The 26,338-nt window shown below is 37.9% G+C and overlaps 2 protein-coding genes across 10 annotated transcripts; one reads left to right on the top strand and one right to left on the bottom strand.

The window, feature by feature from the left end:
• Positions 1-515: 515 nt before the first annotated feature.
• Positions 516-16,385, top strand: Stg1 (stargazin-like protein). 3 transcript variants are annotated; one of them, XM_064138988.1, is made up of 11 exons: positions 516-1,059; positions 1,647-1,764; positions 7,212-7,556; positions 8,049-8,383; positions 12,828-12,920; positions 13,292-13,435; positions 13,742-13,830; positions 14,607-14,762; positions 15,292-15,504; positions 15,582-15,748; positions 15,930-16,385. In XM_064138988.1, the coding sequence occupies exons 4-10, from the start codon at positions 8,083-8,085 to the stop codon at positions 15,735-15,737; spliced, it is 1,152 nt and encodes a 383-aa protein (XP_063995058.1). In that variant the 5' UTR covers positions 516-1,059; positions 1,647-1,764; positions 7,212-7,556; positions 8,049-8,082; the 3' UTR covers positions 15,738-15,748; positions 15,930-16,385. The 3 variants fall into 3 exon arrangements, with proteins under 3 accessions (XP_063995058.1, XP_063995057.1, XP_063995056.1); XM_064138987.1 differs by having other exon boundaries at positions 1,632-1,764; XM_064138986.1 differs by lacking the exon at positions 1,647-1,764.
• Positions 16,386-16,511: 126 nt separating this feature from the next.
• On the bottom strand, positions 16,512-26,298 carry LOC135172716 (epithelial membrane protein 1). 7 transcript variants are annotated; one of them, XM_064139012.1, is made up of 7 exons: positions 26,155-26,298; positions 24,803-24,898; positions 18,809-19,463; positions 17,683-17,878; positions 17,534-17,608; positions 17,308-17,445; positions 16,512-17,200 (listed from the first exon to the last, which is right to left on the bottom strand). In XM_064139012.1, exons 3-7 carry the CDS (start codon positions 18,839-18,841, stop codon positions 16,950-16,952), a joined length of 693 nt encoding a protein of 230 aa, XP_063995082.1. In that variant the 5' UTR covers positions 18,842-19,463; positions 24,803-24,898; positions 26,155-26,298; the 3' UTR covers positions 16,512-16,949. The 7 variants fall into 7 exon arrangements, with proteins under 7 accessions (XP_063995082.1, XP_063995076.1, XP_063995077.1 ...); XM_064139006.1 differs by having other exon boundaries at positions 17,674-17,878; positions 26,155-26,297; XM_064139007.1 differs by having other exon boundaries at positions 17,674-17,878; positions 24,811-24,898; positions 26,155-26,297.
• Between the last annotated feature and the right edge of the window lie 40 nt (positions 26,299-26,338).

Raw genomic sequence — 26,338 nt, 5'->3', positions numbered from 1 at the left:
TTATGAAGGTAAACGCGAGCAAATCATTTAGCAGTTAAAGTTATCTTTCATTACCTCACTACCGAATAATCAAAATTAAATTATTTTTATCACCCATTCAGAAACGTATATTGTCGAATAAAAAATTTTGCAACCCCCCCAAATTGATGTCAATTGCAGGCATGCGCGCATATTACAATTGTCCGAAAATCAAATTTAAATTTCCAAACATCCAAAAAAAAAATGGAATCCCCACCATTTTATCAACTCTCCATTCTCTAATGATCCCCCGCTTCCTCAACTCTCTCCTTCAATAATTACTGCGACGAAAAAACTTCCGGCAAAGAAGAAAAAAAAAAACAAACGACAAATGTGTGAAAGTATCACCCCCTGACGTACAAAAAAGTTGAAACCCTCGGGGTTTGCGTTGTGCACATTTACAAGTGAGTGGAAAGACGCGTAGAATCATTGGACTTGCGCGCAAGTGGATACGGCAGACGACAAGACTGCGGGATGATACGGCAGAGGGGGATGATGAAGGGGCAGAAGGGAGAGTACCCTGTAACCTTATAGCCCGTTGTACCCTGCGTTGCAGGGTGCGCGCAGGTGGCGCCCCAATGCAAGCACATCCGTGTTAAAAGAGTGGAAGGGGTACAGGACTTTTGGAAATAGCTGTGCGCCCCCACCCTTGCCCCTGGTGTTTGTAAGTTGGGGTGATAGTGGTAGTGGTGGATTTTACTGTGGTAGTGACGCGGTGGAAAACCTAGTGGGGACCGGGCGTCGACCGCCAGTCGTACACACTGCCTTGCTCGAACCACTGGGGGGGAGAGTTTTGAATCGAGAGACATCTGATGCATCACCCGGATGAAAATAAGATCGAGAAATCATCGGGATAAAACAATAAAATTTTCCATTCATCCCCTGCAACACTTCATTATCAATTACAAAATATTGCTCCTGTTATTATTTTTTTTTTTCGTGCCAAGAATCATTCAATTCTGTGATTAGACTCTAGTGCATCTGTGAAATGAAAATTAATTTGCGGTGAATGGAGACTTTTTTTTTCTCATTTCATAATCGGTAAGAGTTTTACTCAATTCATTTCATGTCGAGAAATAATTTTTTTTAAGCAGGTGAGGTGCATCAGTGTCAGCCCTCGTGGCAAAGTATACACAGTATCGTAGAAAGCATGCCTCCGCGTGTACCACGATATTATCCATTACATTACGATGAAAAATAACGCGGTTGATAGAACTTTAGAGAGTAATTTTTATAGTCACAGCTCTGATTAATTTACCCCTAAATTTGCATGTGTGCCAGTCATATAGACAGCTTTGTTCGATCCACTGAGGGACCTTTTGCATCGACAGTCCGATGCATCATCCGAAGCGAAATGCAATCCAGAAATCTTGTTGATAAAATAATAAAATTTTCCATTCATCGCCCCACTAATAAACAATTACCTAATCCATTCTCACTTACAAAGTATTTTAACTCTACTTTCGCTCCAACGTGTGCAGAAATATCCTAATCTACGATGATAACCTGTCGCATTCGCGAAGTATCAATTACCTCAACACGAGCAAAGTTTTTTTTTATTTCATAATCGACAACAGTTTCATTCCATTAATTCCGTTCATCTCGGGGACTAGTTTTTTTTCCAACAGTTCAGATGCATCAGTGTCATCCCTCGTGGCAAAGGATACACATGAAATATAGCACGTCTCCGAGTAGCAGAGCATTATGCATTACACGATGATGGAGGATCATGTGCTACACGTAAAGGTTTATAAGATAGTTTCATAGTCGTAGCTTTGATCAATTTACCATCAAATTTGCATGTGCACCCTGACCCTTTGATGTAACGTGGGAGATATTAACCATTGTGGGGTATGCCGTCCTGGGTCCTTTGTTATATTTTATATGATGATGATAATACAAAGCAGGCGATAAAGTATTTATGGATTAGTGTGGGGTGGTGAGGGGGAGGGAGGGGAGTGGAGAATTGACCATAACACAATGACTCGGTTAACGCAAGAGCTATGACACGTTTTCAATTCGTAGGGGAATACTGCACGCATTACTTCTGCATCGGGTAACACATTACGTTTGTATGTCTGGAATAATTATTTTCGATATTTGAATTGCATAATATGTGATTGTAGATGTGCGTTATTTTTAACATCAATATGAAGACCGTAGTCTATTATTCGATTTTTTTTGCAATATTCGTATTGCATTCCATGAGAGATTATTGAAACTAGGGAAATATCAATTTTTTCAGGAGTTGCAAATAATCTGATAATTAATCACCAATAAAATTCGGTTTTTTACGGTAAAACTTTCAACGATTGATTCCAACCATTCCCTTAGGATATATTAAAAATCGAAGGGATTAAATTAGTACGCACTAATCCTAAAATCAAACCGATAAATCATTCTGATAATACGCGGAATATAGCGCGCAACGAGAAGAATTTATTAATTCATAATCGCCGCGGGGTGAAATGAATGGCTTCTATACCGCATGCAGTTGTCATGCGAATTGTACAACTGTGGCAAGGCATTTTCCCTTTTCTCTCTAAGAAGAAAAGAAAAAGGAAGTGAAAAAAGAAAAGCTGACAACGAGACGAGAATCTTTGAATATAAACGTAGACGCTTTTGCAATTCATGGGGCATAAGAAGGAAGTCGTAATCCCACACGTCTCGGAGCATCGTTTATTTTCTTTCCATGCACACGGCGGGACCAGTAAACTTTTCACTATTTTATTTCAACCCCTTTGTCCACAAGAGGTAAATCTCTCGTGATATCCGAGCCCCTTGACCCCAATGATTCCCTCCTTATTCCAACCCTCGAAGACATGTCATATCGTGTCGTAAAATCTCCGATGGTCCAATGTATCTCAGGAAGTCGTTAAGAGTTTGATAACGAGCGCTGGCTGGAACCAGGAAAAGCTCAAAGTGATTTTTTTCGTCCAATGGATTGTAAAAAAATTATAATGAGAGAGATATGATCGTGAACTATAAACTATGAATCTCGAAAAACCTTTAAAACTCGATTGAATTCGCTGGGCTGTTCGCTGTTACGGGAATCGTCATTATGTGAACATTGAACTCGACACGGAGAGAAAATATTAGTAATTAGACAAATATATTTCATTCTCATTGATTTGTTCATCTAATTTTGATGTTTTAGTAATTAAATGCTCCGATATTCCTCAAGAATTATAGTGTAATAAAAATTCCCAACAATGCACCGAAATTTCTGAGAAAAACCCTTAACTGTGCTGTGTCAGGTCATCTCATAAATCTTCCCTTAATTTCTTCTAAATTAGTGTAGCTGAGGCACTAGAAATGGTGAATTTAATTGATTCCCATGAAAAATTCAACCTGAGCCGCGTGAACCCCAGACTCCGGAAGAATTCTCGAGTGAATTTGGAGTTGGAATTTACTCAAAAGTGAGCTTGTAAGAGGATGAAAGGAAATATCCCCGGAGGAACCTTTGAAGTTAGCATTAATTCTCCCACCCCCTCGCTGTCTTTACTCCCAATCCTCCCTCCATTTTACAAAACATCGGGAAGTTAATTTATTTCGGGGAATTGGGGTGACGCGAGTGATACTGAAAATTCATTTAACTCACGAGGATCTATTTACAACACGTCTAGTTACACAGGGAAGAATAAAAAAAATTTGTAGTGTGTGTTTAACCTGAGTTACTCTGGAATTGTGGAGTAGTTAGGGAATTCTGATACAAGCCAACTTCGGTTCCCTCTGTGTATCTTCTAAATGAGGAATGGGGGCTGTGTTCACCACAATTTTGTAAATTTCGTGCTCCTTAATTAGATAAAGCCTATTTCATTAGTAGAGAATTATTCTGATAAGTAACAATTTATTGAAAACATCGATTTTATCCTTTTTCTAAACATTAAAATATTCTCACACTAACAAAAGCAGTAAAATTTCTCATCTTAACATTTCCACCGCGTTTACCTCATCTTAAAAAATACTGTTCGATATACCATAGACAAAAGACTTTACTAATTTAAGTCTGAGGTCAAGCCAAAAAAAAACGCTCAGCTAAATGAAAAAAAATTGAGGCCGTCAATCAAACTCGTGCATGTTCTCTCTCACTTGCAGCTCAAATATCCCGCTATCACGTGAAATTTAAATCTCAAAACGTATCATATTTCTGTTACAAGCTCCGATAATAATTATTCTCTCGATCTAATGATGATATGCTTCATAAAATTTTATGAAATTGATACGCTACCCCGGGATAAGCGATTGGAACCGCAAAAAATGAAACTGACGAGCCGAGGATACCCCGGAGGATACAGCATCCATTTGCGCATGAGATTTACTGAAGATTATCCGTGCACCAAGTTTATTACTCCATACCATCGTGTACACCGGAGTTACGCGGTTTTTCCATCTCCCCCATCTTTTTTTTTTTCATTCGCCGAGGGAGAATGTTTCACAGAAATAATGAATGTAATGGTAAAATTCAGTTTGATTTTTTTTGCTATCCTATTTCCGCATTTGCATGGCGAATTTAATTCATTCAATTTCCCCTCGTGAAATGTTCAAAATAATCCATATAAATTCATGTAAAATTTCAATGCTAATCTGATACATTGAATGTTGAAAAAAGTATTTGCTGCATTCATTTGCAATCAACACTAATCCCGTCATTGTCAAAAATGTGGCAACAAAATAATCCGAATGAAGAATAAAATATTTAATTAATACTTTCGTTTTGTTCGCTAGTTGTCAGGGACGGATACAATAGTTTTATCACCTTCCGAGTTGCTGAACTGCAGAAACTCACGAGGTGAATGCGTTGTCTTTCCAGCGAATTGACAAATCAATGAGTAAACATTTTTTTTTCATTGTTCCAATGCTTTTTATTTATGCCAAAAAGTATCTCCAGAAGAAACGTGCAATCCGCAAATACCCATTGAAATCCGTAGACACTCATCAACAAAGGCAGGCCTTTCTGCAATTTAATGGAGCCCTTAATTTCGTTGTCACGTTAACGAGGCACCTGGAATTGATTGCAATTAGAGTTACCTATGTTTAGGTTTAACCATGCATATGCCGAGCTTACGTGTACCACTACAAATCTGATTCGTAATTAGTGGAGCTTTCAATGGTGGTTAGGAAAATTGTTTCCAGTGACGTCTACTTGAAACATGGCCTGAATCTCCAAAACGCACTGGAGGTGAAATATTCTTAAAACGAGAATTTCCACCAGTGAACTCTAAACAGAACAATTTTCTCGGTAATAATAAATACTTGTTTCGCAATTCAGTAGAGAAACAGTGGAATAATTTACGCTGACTTTCCTTTCAGCTGTTTGCGAAAAATTTATTCGCTCATCACGAAAATGGCTCCATATGCATAATAATTTTCGACAAAAATCCATAACGAGTCATAACAAAAAGTGGGCTATATACCGTTTTTGTGATTTTACTATAATAAAATTACCAGTGAATACGATAGACAAAACTGATGTGCAAAATGACCATTCGAAACCATTTTGTTCTCTCGTCGGCACAAATCGATGCTACTCCCCTTGATTCATTAATTAAATAACATCTCTCCCGTCCGTTCAGCACAAGGAGAGAAATATTTAATTAAGTTACGTAATTATTCGGGTAATCCGTAAATGAGTTGATAAGAGGATGAAAAAGATACTTAATTTTTGAGGAACTAGTCAGATTTGAAATTAGTCAAACTGAAAGATCTAGAATTATTGTGGTTCCGAAGCCGCGTTGTTTTTACATTCAAGAATACGTAAATTTTCACGGATGAGTGGACTATTCCTGCTCCACGGCTTATCTCAATCTCGATGGAAGGAGAGAACTGATGACTCATTTTTACAGAGCTCTACATCAAGGTTAACTGATGGAAACGTAAAATCTCAGTTCTGACTCATACATTTCATTGAATTCGACTTAACCCGTCGATTCCGCATAAAAACGTAATTCCTGGTTTTTTTTGGCAACTTTTATTGAATATTTCCATCCAAGTAGTGCTCACTGTCCAATTAATTAGAATTTTCGACACGCCAACAAAACCTGTGTTCACAGCATTTAAAAATGCTCCCAATTTACTGGAGACCTCCGAGAGACAATTCACCGCTATAAATTCCGAAGAATATACCCAAGAAATTAATTCCAAACAATAAACCCACCGAAACAAAAAAATATTCATTCAACAAACGACTTTCAAAAGTTATGCTACATATTACAGTAGTTTGGCATCGACCGCAAGTAGAATCCTGCGCGTGTGTTCCGGCCCAAGTGACTGTGACACTCGGTAATGCCTGGAAGGCAAATGTGCGAGTACATATACATTAAGTTTATTGCGTGGTACGTCAAAGAGTCAGGGTGAATTTCTTCTCCCAACTCCCCGAAAGAGGATAAAGACTGAAGTCTGGGAAGCACTGGCTCCCGAGGCTTCCCGTCACGCGCTATCCCGTGACATCGATCACCAGAGTGATTGATAGGCTACGTGGTAGAGCTCCTCAGCCCTCTTCAATTTTCCCCTCTCATTTCAGTCTGACTTTGAAGCTCTTCTTCCACCTTTACTCCCGCATGATTGCCAGTTTTCTAATCGGCCAGGTGTATATAGGGTGTAAATCCTGGTGACCCGAGTAACCAGCTAAGACCGGAAGGATCGATAACCTCGGTCAGAGCTCAAGTCCCGATAATCCCGCGAATACGAAGCCTCGGAGGGGGAAAAATGCGGTTGAATCAAGTAAATGGGAAGCTGAAAGAACACCCATACAGACTTAATCCTCAATGAGGCCTTTTGGCTGTCTTAATACGAGCCATGAAAAGGCGAATCTAACGATCTATGCTAATGAAATATCAAGGGCACAGATGTTGTAGATTTTCGATTGAAGTATAGGGCAGAAGGATTTTAGGGAGAATAAAATTCGTCGCGTATTAATTAAAAATACTCTTTTTAGAATAAAGAAAATAAAATTTGAATTCGCATAAAGTAATGAGAGTTGCGAGCGCCAAAATTTCTCATTTAATCTGGAAACTTATCTTCCTTATCAACGATGGAGTTTTTCATGGGGTAAATTATCACATTAGTAAATGAATTTTGTGACATTTTTTTTTGCAAAAATGAACAACGTCTTTTACAAAAAATAATACCTACACTTTTTTTTATTTTCTTCGAAATTTCACTCATTCTCCCTCGACTCTAATATTTTTCAGGACAATGACAACCGTTTCACCGAATGAAATACCCCACCATCTCCGATTATTCACAACAGCCAGTACTTGAAAAAAATCCCCCAAGAAACAGCCGAGTGGAATGCAGATATACATTCCCAATATTTTCAAACATGAACTAAAAATGGAACGTTGAACTGGCTGAAGGGACAATCCCGAGATTTCGAGAGCTCCTCGATTCGGGTACATAACGATAATAGGTGCACATTCTTCTGCACATATATCCCAGGCATTTACTGGCACACCTGGACAACGTGAAACCAACTGGGAACAACGTGGAGAATTCACCGGGAATATATTAGACATCAGCTCGTGACGTGCATCCAAGTTTGTACCCATTGTTTGCTGACATTTTCCAGCCGTTTTGGCGAATGGGATAATACCATTGTCGTGACAATTAATTCTATAAATTGATCGGACAACTGGCATTTGCATTTTCATCGCTGGTATTTGATTGAAAAATATCACGAACATTAGTTCAATGTTGGACCATTGATGGTTGAGTAGATTTCAGTATTTGTCGAGAACATTAATTGGAAATGAATTGATTTATGGTATATGTCAGTTACCAGAAATGTACGTGATTGATAATGAATATGCAACGATGATTTCCCAAGCGATTCAATGAGTATAATCAACAAAAATTCCCAATTTTTCATTTTATTAATGAGGAAATGTTTAAAAATATACCGAACCAATTGCGAAGGTGATTCCTTCAACGTCTGAGAACAATCGCCAACAATTCATTAATTTCTACCCATTGTCGGCGAAACAATTATTTGAGTCTCATTAAAGAATCAATTACATCGACTGTTACAGGAATGCAACGACGCAAGCACAACAGTTGTTCGTGATGTCTTGCTACTACTGCTGCAGTTGCTGCTACGAGAACGAAGAAGACCACGTAATCGGCGAATACCAGGGTACAAGGAGCCGAGTACCGTATGGTAGCAGTGGTGGCAGTGGTAACAGTCTGGCCATTGCATCTGGAATCTCAGCCCTTTTATCACTCGTGATCGTTTCGATTGCCATTGGTACGGGTGAGTGGCTCTTAACCGAGGAAAAGCTGCCGAAAGCTTTCTCAGCCAACATTACCACCGAGCCGGACAGTAAGGTGACTTACAGTGGCCTTTGGAGGGTCTGCGTTGCCACCAGTGAGTTATCCCACCATTGGGAGGAAAATTTCATCCTTTGTCTAAGTAGATAAACGATCCTTCCATTTTATTTTATTCGCCACTTTCCCACTGCTAAATCGTACATTTTCCACGGACAAACGTAATGATCTGTATTTGCCCGATGCATCATCATAAATTTCAGACACAAATTTCTTTTTTGTTTGTGTAGTGACACAAATTTTAGGACTAATTTATAGTCATAATTTTCTATGAGTTAGTTTTCCTTTTCTGATACCTTTCACTGAACATTTTTCTCCGTGCAAAAATTTTTTTTTGAGGAATACATGTTTCATTCAGTTTAATTATTCATGTCGAGAAGATTGACAAAGGAAATAGTATTGGGAAAGGGCATATTTTCATCGAGAAATTTTCTACTCCATCCCGAGACGGGGTAAATTAATTTATAACGAGAATAGGATTTGTCAAATTAATTCTAGCTGGTTCGATTTATGCAAAAGTTTTCTTGTCTGCAGCCCAAAAGTTTTAAAACTACTTTACTTGATTCGAGTAGTCGCTTCCTTGTTGTGAACCCATTGCCTCTCATATTTGAGACATTTATAAAATTTTGTTGACGAAAGTTTTCTTCTCGCACTGCACGAAATTATAAGCTTGCCAATTGTTTGATCATGATTTTTTTGATGCCAAAAAACGTTGTCATGCGATCAATGACGAGAAAAAAATTGTCAATAAAAAATAATTCATTGATCTGGCAATTTCGTTTTTAATTTTTTGCTGTAGTAAAATTTATTCGTTAACGTATGCCTTTAGTTCTGCACGCAAAAATCACCTCTGGTTGATAAATCCCATCCTTTATCGAAGCAAATAAACGATGGGTCCATTTTATTTTACGTGCCCTTTGACAAATCGCGTATTTTGTGTGGACCAATATACTGATATACAGTTATTCGATGTATGGTGGGTAATTTCAAGCACAAATAATTTTTTTATCGGTATTCAGGCAAATACTCTCAACAGGTACATCTGAATTATTTGTGAAAATTATCTGGAAAACAAAACGGCTGACGAGCACCGTAAAAAAATAAAATTTCGCGGACCATTGACACAAAATCGATATTGGACTGGCTTTTTGGGGAATGGGAATGACAGAAACACACGCAAAAAATTGTAAATAGCCCAAAAATTTCTCATTTAATTTATGTTTTCAAATGGAACATGAATAATCAGTCCATTGCATTTAAAATTCATAAGAAAATTATAGATACATGTCCCAGAATTTTTCCGATTCCCTATTCGGATTGTCCAATGGCTAAATCCACCTAAAATTACGTTCAATTACCATTATCGAGACTTTAAAAATTTGTGAGAAATCCAGCCAAGCCATTGCGATGAAGAAACCAAAGCATTGGTTATTCATAGACTCATTCGATGACGAAGGAAAGGGGCTAACGGCATTAGTTGTAGGAGGGAAAAAAATCCATAAAAAAAACGAACCAATTGCATGAGGTAGGGGGATAAAAACTCCAAGTGGCTCAGAAGCAAAAGTCCTCCTAGGGATGAGGAAATGACTCGTTACCAGGCGCACCGGAAACCACTCCTGTCTTCCTCCTCCGAGTGAGAGATGGAGAGAAAGAATTAAAGTGGGATGAGGTCGTCGAGGGGCTGTGGAACGAGAGGATGAAACGATGCTCACTCAGGAAAGTACGTCCCCCGGGGCAAATCGAAAAAATCTCGAATTAAAAATTCCCCTCTTCAAGCGTCTCCCGAGATGGAGGGCGTTGGAGAGGCAATCGAATTCCGCTCCGACAATCTATAATCGAAAAAAAATAAGATAAAACAAAGGGAGTCAATCTCCTGGGTCAGCTGTGGGATATTTATTCGGAGTATGGATTGATTTTCCCGGGGTTGAGGTTGTAGTCTGGCCTTCTTGATACACCTGACAGAGAGTGTTACATCATTAGTATTCATATTTGATAATATTACACTGGCTCAGAACAACGTTGTATACTGGATGCCCAGTATATACCGATATATTCGATTCCTGGAGCGAGACGAGCTCCATTGGTTTCCGAATGGTCGAGGGAAATGAGTGTATACCGTTTCCCTCTAACAACCCTCATCCTGCTTCCTGAAAATTGGAATCGTGCCTTCAGGACTCTACATACCCCCTGAATTGTTCAACAATTTGCACCATGCTAAAGCAACAATTAGAAGAGCGATAAACCCACTGCCATTTACGATTTTGGTGTGACCACAATGTGTCGTTGATTATTTTTAATTGAATTTCCAAGCGAAACAAGTCGTTATATAATTATGAAATTTTGTAATTGAAAATTGACAATGTTAACGAACAATCAGTACTAATTAAATTTCAGTTCAATTACTCTCAAAATTAATAGACATCAGGGAATTGCGGGTAAATGCGTTTGAATTTTTATTATCTGTTTTTCCGACAATTTCCTACAAGCTTAGAGATTCTATATCTTCATTTACTCCAATTAACCGCCGAAAAATTAACCATAAATATCGTCGGTAAAAAGATCAACAATACCATGCAATAAAATAATTTTTAAATTGATTTCACCCAGTCGAAACAATGAACATCTCCCTCGTTTAAAGTACATCAACATCGTCAAATACTCTCCCTCCAGTGCTTCCAATAACTTTCAAACGAATATCCACAATATTTTGTCTCCACGTTGTTCCCTTTATCCCCTCCTCCTTTCCCATTACTCTTACTTCACCATCATTAAGCTCTCCGCATTCTTCTTACCTCCACCACGATGCGTCCCATCTTTTTTCACGTATAACCATGCTATATTCAGATCACGTATGGTCAACAGAGGGTTACACATGGAAATGCTGGAAACGCTGAAGCATTATTCCCAGACGCACACGGAACAGCCCTCTAAACTGTTGGGGCGTATGTAACTTGTACCTCCGGGGTGCAACTGTATACCAAAACCCAACGGAGATACATTTTCCAGATAATGTAAATACATATACCCCAAGTGGCTCGATATAAACCATATCCTCGCGGTTAATATGAAATAAAGAAAGGTAAACACATATTCTGTGTTTTCGTGGAATTTATGATGGAGCTTGTTTATTAGTACGAAGCCCTTCAATGAGCCTTATTTACTTCAGACTTTTTTATACTCTCATTTCCTGCTGTTAATCCCATATTTACAAGAACATTAATTTTTTTTATGTGGCTCTTCTCAGTCATATTAACTCAACCCTTAATTTATTGTATAATAGGTTGTTAATATTATACCTTTTGAGTGCACAGGACTTGTTCGGTTGTATATTTGAGTAATGGATTTTTTCGAGGTAAAATATTCAAAATATTCATACATTCCATTAAAAAAAAAGGTATTCCGTCAGTTCGTTCTGATAGGTGAATAATCACGCAGAGTTCACGATAAAGTTTGAGCACCCCATGAATTTAGTAATTACTCCATAGCATGCACATCTGTGTAAACTTCATATTATGCTTCAGCCTATTTTTATGCCCTCACGTACTGCTATTTTTTTTTCATCACAAGCAAATAATTTTTTATCTGAGCGATGTTTATGATGTTTTTACTCTATATTTTGCGGAGATGTTCCAATCGTTAAGCAAATAAGACATTTATTTAGGCCATTCACATCAGTATCAGAAATGCGTCAATGTGATAAACAATTATTCATTACAAATGATACTTTTTGATTAAAAATATTTTTTTCAGTCTCAGGATGCATGAAGTAACTATTCAATGAGATTGGAAGAATAATTAAGTAGAGTTTGCAACAGTTTGAAGTACCCCCTGAATTTAATAAGGATACGATATTAGGTATATCTATGTAAAGTACTCCACTGAACTTCATATTATGCTTCAGATTCCTTTATGAAGTTAGAAAATGAAGTTTATGAATTTGTTGTTCTATATTTTCTGATTAACAGTAATTAAATATTAAATAACCCCTATGTTACTGTGGCCACTGAATGAATCGTCAATTACAATATTTTCCAGTGCGTAATCATTTTTATACTGAATAATGAAGCAAATCAAACATTCGTCTGTCATTAAAAAAATATTCACTCTATTAATTATGAATGTTTGCATCCAGAGAGTGAATATCCCATCGTGCAGAATGAATAATCAAGTAGAGTTCACGATAAAGTTTCGAGTACCCCCTGAATTAAATAATCACTCCATGTCCCGTACGTAACAAAACTTTTTTGTTAAAAAAAACTCCTATAAAATGGCCCCATCGAAATTCACAAGACTCCAGGGCATAAATCTTTCCAGATCATGACCCAGCATTTTCCTGCAAGCCACTAGTTCACCCGGTGGATTCATTTTTCATTCGTCTCCGCGTGTGCACATACTAAATGCCTTTTGTTCTATTTTACGGAGTGATATAAACTGGTTTTATTCAGACACTTGACTGCAAAGATTATACATTTTTCACCTTTCAGCATCACGTATGCAGTACAAGTGTACGAATATCGACTATTTTCCCACTGAGGAGTACAGCCCAGATCCTAGTGATTCCACTATGGCGATACCATGTGAGGAATTTACATTTTTTTAATCATCAAACATTTTTTAATTCTCCATGCAAAAATTCTCATTTAAATATGCGACGTATTAATCGCAAAAATGATGGAATATCGACTGCATTTTTCCGTTTTATTTTACAATTACGTACCATCCACCCGATAGATTCAAATATGTTCACAAAATTGTTGTAATTTTTTAATTTTTTTGGTTATAAAAAAAGGTCATGGAATGTGATTAATTAGATCGGAAATTCGTCTCATATTTTCAATAGACTGTTCAATTATGGAAAACTCGTAGAAAAATCAATGAAAAAATGACCAAGTAAACAAATGACCATTTAAAAATGTTCTACAAGGCTAATGGACCATAAAAATTTCAGACGCCGTAACAAAGTCCGCCATCTTCTTCTTCGCAGCAACAGTACTTCTCGTTATAGCTGAAGTTTGCTACTTCACTGCTCATGTATTTCGTCCTCGACATCGTCTCTGCGTTTTTGTGGCCGGGGTGGTCTTTACTATATGCGGTAAGTAAGAGTATTGAAAACTACTCTCGTTGACTTGATAACGAAAAGCCCTCCAGTCCTCGAGAAATTCCCTCGCAGGGTCTGAAAACGATCTCCACCATTCCACGTTCCGCGCTTTTTTCTGCTTCAAAGCCGGAGAATTCGAGTGTTACAATGCGATTGGAGTGAAACATGTAACCAAACGGATGAACAAATATTGAAATGGGTGGAAAACCAGTGCAACATACTGTGTCCCTTCTATCGTTCAATATTGATCGAGTGTTATTATTATTTGAATGGAGGATTCATGTTTGCACTTGTCAACAGGTCTTCTCATGCTCGTTGGAATGATCATGTACATATCGGTATTTAAGGCGGAAGTTGGAAGCAAACTCAGACCCAAATCTTCCTTTCAGGTCAGTATTCAACGAATATGATATGAAATTTCTAAAACAAAATTTAAATTTTCCAAACATTTTTCTAGAAACTAGAGAATTTCGTACGTTTAAATTATTCCATTCCATCAATTCCAACCACTTTTGTTTTTATCCAGTACAAACGATAAGATCAGGCCCATAACAAATGCCCATAAAAAATTGCATCATTTTATTAGTCATGTCAAGAAATTTCATCGTTTCAAATAAAAAAATCTACTTTAATTAACATCCTTTACTCATTCAATTTCATTTTTTCATCGTCCCCATCAACTTTGTAATAGACGAAACGACACTATGATTTATGAGTTCAGAAATGACTGAACATACTACAAAAGGATGATGTGCGAGATTTCAATTGTCATTTTCTAAAATGGCATTACAATCCTTTCTAGTAAATTGCCGAATTCAATTTCTCAAACCGATAAAATCCAGAGTAATAGAAATCCTATTCTTTCAACTGAAACAACTTTGTTTTTAAGCAGTATAAAAACGAAAAGATCAATCCCTGAGTCATAAAGAATTAATAACATCGTTGATGGTTATTCGTAATAGTCCCAGGGCTCATGAATCAAAGTAATAAATACCGCTTTATGGATGCGTCCCGTATAAAATTTGATGGAAGGCTTTTTTTCCTCGCTATTCCCCATTTCTTTTTATCCCCAGCAATTTTCCACGGCAATACAGAGCTCCGCTTCTATTCCATTCGATGCTTCTCTCGTCGTGTGATGAAAAATTTTCTACCCTCTATTTTTCAGGGTCCCCCGTTCACCTACAGATACGGTTTCTCATTTCTATTGTATGTCAGCGGATTTATCACAACAGAAGTCGCTGGTACATCCGCTATATTTCTTTACATATCGTGGCACCAGAGGGATTTCAACCGACGAGAGGCTAAGCAGAAAAGTTGTGATGTAAGAGAAATGTTGATGGATATGAGTGTTTTCAATATTTTGTTCGAGTCCACTCCTATAATTATCGTTTTTTAAAATAGACGTGAAGAAAACAAATTTCAGTAAAGCCATTACCACTGTAAAAAATGTCCAGATAATGGATACAATTTTTTAATACAAGTATGCAAAAGAAAATACCTCATACCAAAATTCCATGGCTCTATATCTCTGGACAACTTATTCTATTGAACGATCATCTCCAGAAATTTTTATCAATAGATATTTTCCATCATTTGTTACACTTTTTCAAAGCAAACGCATGATCATAGAAATTTCTCTTGTTAAACAATGCGATCATGACAAATCGGAGATCACTTTAAAAATTGTGAATAAACTTTGCGTTTATTGGAAATATTTTCAAATTCATCCGATCAATTCCAAGTTATTGAGGACGTAAAACTTCCCCAATGACCCCATCATGAAAATCATTAAACATAACGTTGAGAGCATGAATGTTATTGATGAAGTTCATAATTCTCTATTGATTCAGAATGTCTACCATGTGGCCAATCACGTGCGTCACCCGAACTTGCACCCCCACCACGCGCACGGAAGTTTCCTCTGCGAGAGACACCAGAAACGGTACTTCTTCAGCCGAGACTCAGTGGATCAATTGGATTTCGACGAATTTCTCCCGCCGCCCCCCAGCCTCGACTACCATGATTATTCGGGACAATTTCCTCGGGATCTGACAACCCAGACGGTGAGGAAATAACCAAGATTCGCCATAAGCACGAATTTCACATTCACACGGGATAATTTTATTGGTTTTAATTTCAGATAAGTACAACAGCTGATGTCATTCAAGACGAATGCAGCCCAGGACTCCCGGAGGAGTTCGTGACGTTCGATCTGGACGCACCATTTCCACCCGGGCCAGCAGTGAGGAATAGTGAATGGCCCTTGGAAGCATTCAGACGAACGACTCCAGTCTGATACAGCGTCAGGTATAAAAAACAGAGACACCCATTACATTAACATTTACATTACTAAAACATGACGCGCCCATATCGCGATCTTTGCACGTCAGCCTGTACTTCGATATCTTCTACTGAAAAAAGTAGAAAAGTGTAATTTCATTTTGCAAAGATGAGCGTAATTTTTACAGTCAATTTTATTTGTTCGTAGGTACGCTAAGCTGGTTGAAAATCCTGCAAGCGACTCATCAGAGGCTTCCGATAATGATGAGACTCATCACTATCAAGTTGAATACAAGGGGATTCCCGAGGACGACACTTGTCCCATAGTTTCACTGTGAAAACAAACTTTATATCAACTGCCAATTTCCGTAATAATAATGAAGTACCAACAGTCTCCGTAACAAGATAAAGGGATACACAAAGGGAATATCGAGTAATTACCTCCCCAAAAATTCAGTTACCAACCCTTCAAATGAGGGAGATTAGTGGCTAATCTCTCGTCTCTTTTGATCGATTCCCACCAGAATGAGGAGAAATTGGGAGGAAAAAAAAATTTCTCACTCTATTTCAAATGTTAATAACCGAACGAATTTATATCTTACCGAGTTATGAATATTTTAAAAGAATCGAGTGTCTATTCCGCCAGGTAGATAGATCAATTTGTAAATAGGTAGTATTAAAATCAATATCAATTGCCAGCACCTTTATATGTGATGATTTAAGGCTGATTTGTTCGAGCAATGGAGGCGCTCGTTAAAAAACCTCTGTAATTCAGTGTTCAATGTTAAAATTTTTGAAGTATCTTTTTACCATGTAAATTCAATTAATTTATTACTCCACGAAATTACAATAAGAGCTTTCGTGGGTTATAATGTATATAATATTTTCTTTACAATGATTTATAGTCAATGATAGTTGTCTAACGGGACAATTTTATTCAATGAAAAGCTAATGTAAATTTTTCTTCAAATAGAAACATTAGATTTATCAGAATGAATTTGTAAATGAAGCATACCAATAATTATACAATTACATGTATCACATTTTTTTTTCTTTCATACATATCCGATCAATCATTCGTTTATTCTAGGAGAGGGATGATTTTATGTACATTGTCTTCTTAATCAGCTTTACGCAGGTACATTTATCTCGTGCCAATATTCAATTGGGAAAGTGGAAAAGAATGTGAGGTGAGATGAGGCTTACACTTTTGAGGAATTGTTTTTTTTCAACGACCGATTATCGTCGGTTCATCCGCCATCGCTATTTCCTCGTTGGGTGCTTTATCACGCTTACGTTTTCTGGAGAATAAGAGGAAGGCACATCCGGCTATCAAATTTCCCATGCAGACAAACCAGGCAAGAACGAGGGAATAACCGTAGTGCATTTTAGCACCGTTTGGAAATTTTTCGGGGAGGTTTTTCATCTCGTGTTCAATTGATGACAGCACTACTTGAATGACGACCATTCCACAAGCACCTGCGACGTCATTTGAACAGATATTAGCCGGATTGATTTTCAAAAAAAAATTACTGATTGATTTGTAAAATTAAATTTAAATACTCAAGTGACCGAAGGATACTTACCACTAATAAAATGAATTCCACCGGCCAATCTCTTGAACATATATCTAGGATTTCGAAAAGTGTAAATTGAGAATGAAAAACCCATGATCATAATTATCAGGCAGATGATAGCGAATGAGACCTGCGTTCTTGCATAGCCTGAAATGAAGAACCAGAAACGACATTAAAATTTAAGATCTCAAGAGGGAAATTTAAACGCATGTAATTCACGAAAAAAAAAACTTACTAAGCACAGTCTCATCCAAATCATCCAGATTTACCGTGTGTGCATTTGGAAACATGTCCCGATAACTGCAATTATCTGCGGCAAAAATAAGAATCCGGATAATTAGTGAATTATTCTGCAATTTTTCTGATAAAACTTACAATAATAACCTAATGTTTCGTGATTAAATCCGGTTTCGCAGGACCGCCACAACCCCTGGTTCCGATATTTTTGTACGTCGGCCGTGTCATTGTGGGGGTATTCCACACTGTACCAATGGTCAGTACAAATAGCTATTACCCATATAGACACAGACAGGCCTACGAGTAGAGTACATCCCAGAAGTACTCGTCTTTCGAATATAATCTGAAAAAAAAATTATATTTTAGAATCAAGGCTCGTACGGTGTATTTCAATTATATAATTTCGTCCTACAATATTTGTTCGTCAATTGACAACCGCGATTCTTCAGTTGGATAAAAAATTCATGCACCCATGAAATTTAAATCACAAAATTGAAAATACAATATAAGTAAAATTGAAAATCAAACTGCGATATTGAATAGCTATTCATGTAGAATGTCCAATTTGCATTGGCAAGAGGATCTGGAATCACTCAATGTTCGACGTTTCTTTCTCGTCTTCTCTGATTAGCCCCGGAAAATCGACATCCACCTGCGGAATACCAAAGTGCTCTCCAATCCTTGGAGAATATCGGATCTACTTCTCAAAATCATCTCAATTCCTCCGTTTTCAATGTTCAATATGTCGAGACCCACAAAATGAAATTCTCCCATTCGTTTTCTATTTTCAATTTTCTCTTCTCAAATATAAAGCTAACAACATCAGAACTATATTCCTTCAAATCTTTCAGAAGTCATCTCTTGGACTAGAATATTTCAGTTTAAAATTACAGCTCCACTTCAACAACAGAAAATTTTCATTATTGAGTTACCGTGAAATTTTCAGTCGCTTTGGCTCGATATTATTGATCAATGGAAATCATGAGACATATTCGAGGGATTCAAGAGCGAGATGATAAACCACGATTTTTTTTAAATCTCAAAGTCGGATTTTTTAGTGCATCCTACGTGGAAAAATGTCGTTTCACCTCTCGAATAAAACGCGAAACGTATGGTCTATCGGTATACTAAATTTCCCCAGTGGAACTGAGTCACGCGTGATAAAAGCACTCCTGGGAAATCGAATAATGCCAAAGTAAGACAGGAAGGTGAAACAGGAGAGAAAGCACCTGAAACCCTGTGGAACTGAAAAAGATGGGAAAAGGTCACTCACCTGGTTGTAGAGTGCTTTCATGCGGCTCGCCATCTCGTTTCCCTTTTTCACTTTGCAAAATATAGGTGTGAAGGGAAGATTGTGGTATCACAGCATCCAACGAGTAAATAAATAAACACCCTCAGTTTTTCTGTCAACACTTTCAGCGTTTCAATTTAGATTCGCTGTCATGTTTATGCAATTAGTTCAATCACCTCATCGAGTTCTTTTTTTTTTATTTAGTTTTTATTTCACGGAGGTGACTCTGTCAATCCGCAAATTGCCCCACCAACCGCCACTCAATCCACAAATTCCGGGCTTGTATCTCCGGTGCATCGGCAAATGTTCATTGCCCATTCACCCCTGGGGAATTAAATCACTTGGGAAAGCTCACGCCTAAGTGCGACTATTTCAACCACTCGATTTCCATTCCAATTAAACGCTTCATTTAATCGTCGATCTCATCGCATTCCACGTGATACGTAATTTTCGAAAAATCACTGATTCGATGGTATGCGGGAAAATTAATTCACATTTTCGGAGATTTCTGAGTGAAATTCCTGGGAGGTAAACGTATCAGAGTGCTTTCACGTGGAAGAAGTATGATGAAGGTGACTTCGATTATTTTTCCTCCGTTTATCCGAAGCAGAGGGTGCGTCAAACGTATTTCAAGGATCTGCAAAGTAGAATAGAACAATTAGACAATTTTTTTTATTGATTTATGTCACCTCAAAATTTGTGATTATTGTTTTACATATTCATGTCCACATGACTGGGCTTTATTACCGTATCAAATCATTAAGAAATATTCATGAAGAGGGGAAGTTAATCGGAGATTACTGAATACTTGGCAATGATTTTATTCTTTACACTTTGCAAATACTCCGATATATTTCAGAAATTCTACAGAATAATAATGTTTAATTTTCCCTCACGCCATTTAATTACTAAAGTTGATGCTTTACCCCCTTCCCCCCCCCCCGCGCTTTTAATATATTCCCCTCCGTAAGTTCTTAATCCACTTGTACGTCCTTAACTAATTACCCTCACTCCGAAAATAATGAAAATCACACGTAAGCCACCCGATCCACGTTGCCACCTTCGTTAACTTGATTAAGCCCCCTCGAAGCTCATTGTTCCTCACTTGGCTCCTCACCAGTTGCACAAGCCCCACTCCCGATTTTCGACATTACTCTCCCTCGGCTCTCGTCACCTGAGCACTCTTTTGTTTCTCCGCATCGAGAACCCAGGCATATTGGCATGACCGCCAAAAAAAAATTCCGAGACTATCATTTCCCTGCGTTCCCCGCGCACCATAATGTCAACAATTCGACACTCAAAATTCAAATGTCGGCGGTGCGGCCTTCGACCGGGCAAACAATAGCCGAGGGAGGCGAAAATTCGCGAAATTTAAACCATTATAGACTATAGTACAGTATAGATACGGAGCAAGTGGTGATAAACCACCGGTTATCCTCGAACACGTTGTTACTGCCGGTGGTCGTCTGAAATCCACCTCTGGTGTGCTCTCAATGCGTATATTTAGATGTCGATGTGTGAGGGAAAGAAAAGAATTAAACATTGGCCCCGTACCCGACACCACATTCGACGTGACTCGTCTTTCCTACCCGAGCTAAGTATAGAGTTTGTCTAGCTGAGCGGTCCGTTTACGTCGTTAATTTCATCGACAGCCTTATCACCGACGATCATTCAATATTCTCAGTTCAATCTAATCATTCAGCTCTGAGGATCGAACTGTGGCATAATTTATGGCATTTAATTATTTTAAAAAATTGCATAAAACTTATCCTGGCCATTTCGTAACACTTCACAACCTTTGAGAGGCCAACTGCCCAGTTGGTTTTAATGTTCCTGGCTCACAATTTAATTCTTGATGAAATGCGTGTCGGTTTATCCAACGTCTATGTTGATGCTATGATTTTTCTTTTACAAATTGTTCAGTAAAAATGGGTGCATCGTTGCAATTCAGACGTTTCAGGATTTGTCGACGAAGATGTATCAGGAAGCAATGAAATTTCATACTATATCATCTCGTTAGTACGAATGAACTTGAGAAAATTGATTTATGGATATTTAACAACTTGGGAATGCGAATGAAGGTAAAACCAATTCTACAGGAGAAAGACGCGCCTTCTCCGATTCATTTGAATTAACGTCAAAACAATATTCATTATCGAATGGCATTAAATGTTCCTCCGTCCCATGAATTTTCATGAGATAATTAAAATGGAATTTACAGCTCTCGTTAATTTCTCCGTTAGACATTTTGAATGACAAAAGTCAAGATGAGTTAAATATTTTGAAAAAACGCAGTGGGTTCTCGCGAATTTTTGGAGGTAAACAGGTCAAACCGATTCCCCACTCGGGCTAGAACAACTAGTTATTCCCCAGAGTCTCATATTCCACCCCATTTAATCTATTACACGGGAATAACGGTCCTCCCGACCTCCAAGACGTACGTCTTATTCCTGTTACGTATCATAACTTCCTCTTTCACTCGATTGACGTCACTAAAGCCCTTCAGTCTTGCATTGTTCCCATTCCTGGGTTTTTTTATGGCTGAGGTACGCAGCGAGAGTGTAATTGAGTCGTAGAAAATTCTAGTGAGCATGAAAAATTCCGCTCCAAGCAATGTTAATTTTGTCACATGAATAAACAAATGGGATAAGTTTATTGAAGCTAAAACGGAGTAAAAAAATACTGGTCTTTCGTTGTTGCGCGCGCGCAACTCGCAGTTGACGGAGAACTATTTTCGTATCGTTTTCTTTATTCTCTGTTAATTTTTTTTCGGACTGGTTTTTCATGGTATCTTGCCTGTGAATGCTTCACAGGGAAGTTTGCAGTAATAATTGTGCTTCTTGTTCCATTAAATGTAAAAGTCGAAAGGCTTTTGTAACAGATTTGGTAATTTAATGAAAAAAATCACGAAAACATCGATGGAAAGTGGGGTAAAATTTCATCACGTGTATTTAATAGAGTAGGTCAATAAAAAGCACGTGAAAGCTCCATAATTTCCAAGTGAGACAAAGGGCCATTAAGAGTTGCGGCGTATATTATTTACAGAACATTCCGCACTTTTTACTGGACCTTCTGTAATTTTTATCGGACTTTTATTCTTTCTCGTGAATTACGGAACTTCCGCGTCATTTTTATTGGAGCTTTTCTCTCCCCGTATGCATTTCCGCCGGTAAACAATAATTAAAAGTATTTTCCAGGGGAAAAAATGTCACCGCATTTGAATATTCTTCAACTGGAGTACAAGTTAAGTACAATTAAGTGGTTCGATTTCTGGGAAATTCGTGGTGTATATGATTCACCGGGAGTTTAAATTCCCCCCGTGGCACGTGTCGGCGACGTTTGTTTAGTGTTTTTCTGATATTTTCACATTTTTCCCCGATGACTTGTTGCTCTATTCCATCAATCAAGTGCGGATGGGTGACTTTTCGGAGAGAACATTTGGCTGAGTTAGATTCCCCGACCAACACTGGCCTCTACAATGTTTCTAATTGATTAATGGAATGGGATTTTTGAGGATGAATATATCACAAGAATTACAAGAACTGGGGGATTATTTCAGTCAAAATTACCGCAGAAAAACAAGCGCACATTTATATGGATTCAGGTCCCTTCCCCCTTATCCGAGAACTATCTAATTTTCGATGCGTTGGCCCATGGAACCGTTAATCAGGATTCGCACCAGCGGCAAACATCAAGGTGTCCAGAAATTGCATTCATACGTTTGGCCATTCAAGCGCACACTCCGTCCTCGGTCTATTAACTATTCAAAGCTGCAGTTGCATATTTCAAATAGTATGTAAAGCACGAAAATATCGGGGTGATGGTACTTCGAGGTAATTTACTGACAACTTTAAAACGAGTTTGAGAGTTTTATGAATTCAGGAGTTGTACGTCGTGCTTATGCATTTAAGAGAACTTGTCTTAAATATTAAGGCACTTGGGGATTCTAGTTTCCACAGTATGAAGAGTGTGATATACATATCCCACTAAAACGTTAACTATCCTTAAAATTCATTAAATTCCTTGCCAACCTGTGGCTAAAAAGCCTGTGAACTGTCGAAAATATTCTTGAACATTGACGAAATTATGGAAATATTAATTCCAGATATATCTCACTTTCGAACTCCGGCAGTAGTGGACGCCCAAACTCGAATTTTTCTCCTGATCCTCGAAAAAATTCTGGCGCGTAAATTTTTTTGGGTCAACCCCGATAAATCCATTTTACCGTGTGAACAGGATAATGTTCCGAGGTAATGCCAGCAATTTTTACATTATTTTCTGAACATGTGGGACAAGAAGCCCCTTTCTCACAAATGTTCAAAGATAAACACGATTGATCGATTGCAAAAATAAGAAAATTGCCTTTGCGAAACTTCACGAAAATCCTCAAAGAGCAAATACTTTTTGCAATTTTCTCCGACCTTCGCTTCCTCGCTAGACAGCCCCAATGGCTCCTCAATTCGATTTCTCAGAGTAAGCCACGAAATTCGATTTATCCCCGGGCATTTCCCAACGAGCATTCCTCACACTAAATTACTGACACTCAGTGCCCATCATCTCGTGACATAGAACTCAATACAGAATGGAATTGGGATGATCCCAGTGGCTTGAGACTCATAACCCGCAGTTGCGTGCCAAGGAAACGAAACACTGTCGTCCAGAGATTGGTGGACTAAGAAGTGTAACACAGGTGGGGTACGTATGAAACAGGATGGGAGGTCTCAGCGTCGTATCATCGGAATATTTCAATCTGCAACGTTCGCAGACACCAAAGCTATTCATTACTCATCATTTTATGTAATGAAGAAATAGCGAGTAATTTTTTGAGGGAACGCCTGAGTCGACAGGTCAGTAATTCTTCATTTATCCTCCGCCCCGTCTTCATAATTCTCTTTAAACAGATTACATAATTCCTCTTACCACCAGTCTATAACAGAGAATCGTTTTGAGAGGATCAGTCTCACATAATGTACAGACATTACATGACTTGATTGATCTCCGAGAAATACATTAATCAAACAAATTGACAAATTTCCAGCGGTGCCTTTCATTTATCAATAGACTTGGAAATTTTTGTTTCTTTCAATCTAATCGCACCCTGTAAAATTAAGACTCTTGTCTCCTTGATTTAAGACTTCTTGAAAAGTCTTTCAAAGTTGTTACATATTTTTTAAAACATGCCGTAAAAAACAACGACCTTCGGATGTCTTAATGTGTTCCAAATAGTTCATTCATCCCATCCCAGCGATTTTCGAAAAATACTAGATGCTACTTTCCCCCCTGCGCAATATCTTTAGAATCATCTCCAACCAGATTACATCATTCTTCCTACTGCCATTAACTGTCAACAATGACTTGCATCATCGAGTGGGTCATTTATAACCCATTGCAAACTACCTCCACCGAGTTTATTTAACACAATGGTGGAATAAACACCCGAGCACGTAAAATTTGAAGCTAAAATTGTCTAGACAGAGAATACCCTCGTCTCACAATAATCTCCATTGGTTCTTCATCTCACAATTAAAAATGGTGTTTTCATTGATGTATTTACACTGGGTAAGAGAAACATCCAATCAGTCAGTTTATTCGTACTTAGAGCTACATTTATCCCCTGGTTGATTTATTCGCACATGATTTTGGTATTCTGTAAACAAGGTGTGGAGCTAACGTGTTAGGTGAGACGTAATAGCCTCCCTCAATGAGCCGAGTTTACGAGTAATTATCAGCGGTAATTTACTAGTACACATCCATTAAGAAGTTTCGTTCACCTGCCATATTAGTGGCTATATCCCTCCTTATGTATCCCATGGGAATTTTATCAATGCTAGCAACTTTCTTCTGGAATCGAATTAAATTTTCTGAATTATTTTTTCTCCAATTTTATGGTCTGCGCTCATTACTTGGATACGAACCTCTCCAGAGAGGGATCGGCCCCCGACCTCATCATACAGTAATATCAGAACTCTAACTCACCTACGTACCCTTATGGTGCTTCACATGACTTCCACATGACCCTTCGATGAAAAAGAAATTCCTAGTTCTTGAGGCACCAGGTTCTGCATGTGTCCACTGAAAAAAATAAATTTTTCCATAAGAGTGTCTGTAAATAACAATGCGCTATATGAATGGACCTCATTAGTATTTAAAATGAAATTCATTAAATAAACAATGGTCATTTTACATTCATTCGAAAATAGCAAAGAGACAATTCGCAGTTAATGAAGTAATTCCCCTGAAAAGACGAAAAAGCTCCCCAATAATTCTCAGTACAATTAACAAAAACGAATTCCCCTCGTATTGGCAAAGTCAAATCTCTCATAAATATCCCGTTACGACGTGTTCTACCGAACTTTTCGTGACTTTGAAAGAGTCGTTGTTGCAACTTCCGTGACAACCAATGCTCCATCAAGAAGTTTCTCAAACAGCATAACAATTCCTTTGGCAATTCGTCACCGCTTTTCCATATCGCAAGTAATAATCTAAATGAATGTGGAATGAACAAATTACCCTGGACACATAAAATTTACGATACTTGGCACTCTGATGTCATTTCATCTTACTGGGGACTCTCAGCTTCTATTTTCAATCTGACGTTTGATGTTTATCGTAACAACGAGAAAACAGACGAGTCGAAATACAACGAGACAATTTATTGTGTCTGGCTGACCTGCATTTACTCACTCCACTTATCGAGTGAATTTACCCCAAAGTGGTGACCAAACATCATCAGTTGATGTTCAACAAGTCAATACATCTGAAGTGATAATTATCACTTCACTTTGGCAATATCTTGTACAGAGGATCAACAAGTATTCGAATACTACGCAGACGCACGAGAATCGCTGAATAAAATAAAAATAGAATTCACAAATTTCGCGCAATTAACAATTTTTATAATCCCAACAATGATCCGAGAAAATTTTCATCAAATTAATATTAAAAAACCAACCACTTTGCCCCTCCCCCGCCTCCCTTTGCTATAAATTAGATAAACAACATTTAATTGAAAAAATATTTTTTTTCGTTAGCAAAGTATTTTTCTTTGCTTTCATTTTTTTCCTTGTAAAAAAATATTTTGAGTGACAAGTCTACAAAAAAATTTGGGTTTTTCAAAATGAAAAATTAATTAACACAAAATCCCCGATTGTTACTATTTTGTTGCAATTCTAGATATTTTACTCATATTAAAATGCGATGATTTCCATATCAATCGTGATTTTGTCTCCAATAAACATGAATGGATGTGTGTAAACAAATAATAATTTAAGAGAAACACAAACAAGGTCAATGGAAATGAATAATGTTTCATGTGTAGGTGTACTGACCAACAAAATGGTTAATCCTAGGGAAAAACTGATGTCTCTGAGTGTCGAAAAGACGTTGGAACTAATTCACATCGGGTCAACGCACGATCGCATACTGACCGAGGTTGTCAGAGACTGGGGAGCTCTCGCCGCAAGCTCCAATAGCGTATAAAGAGAGAAGGGTGGCCGCGTTTGAGCCGCCGAC

This window comes from Diachasmimorpha longicaudata, chromosome 2, assembly GCF_034640455.1.
Source record: "Diachasmimorpha longicaudata isolate KC_UGA_2023 chromosome 2, iyDiaLong2, whole genome shotgun sequence".
Classification (NCBI taxonomy): Eukaryota; Metazoa; Arthropoda; class Insecta; order Hymenoptera; family Braconidae; genus Diachasmimorpha; species Diachasmimorpha longicaudata.
This window is presented reverse-complemented; position numbering and strand designations above follow the sequence as displayed.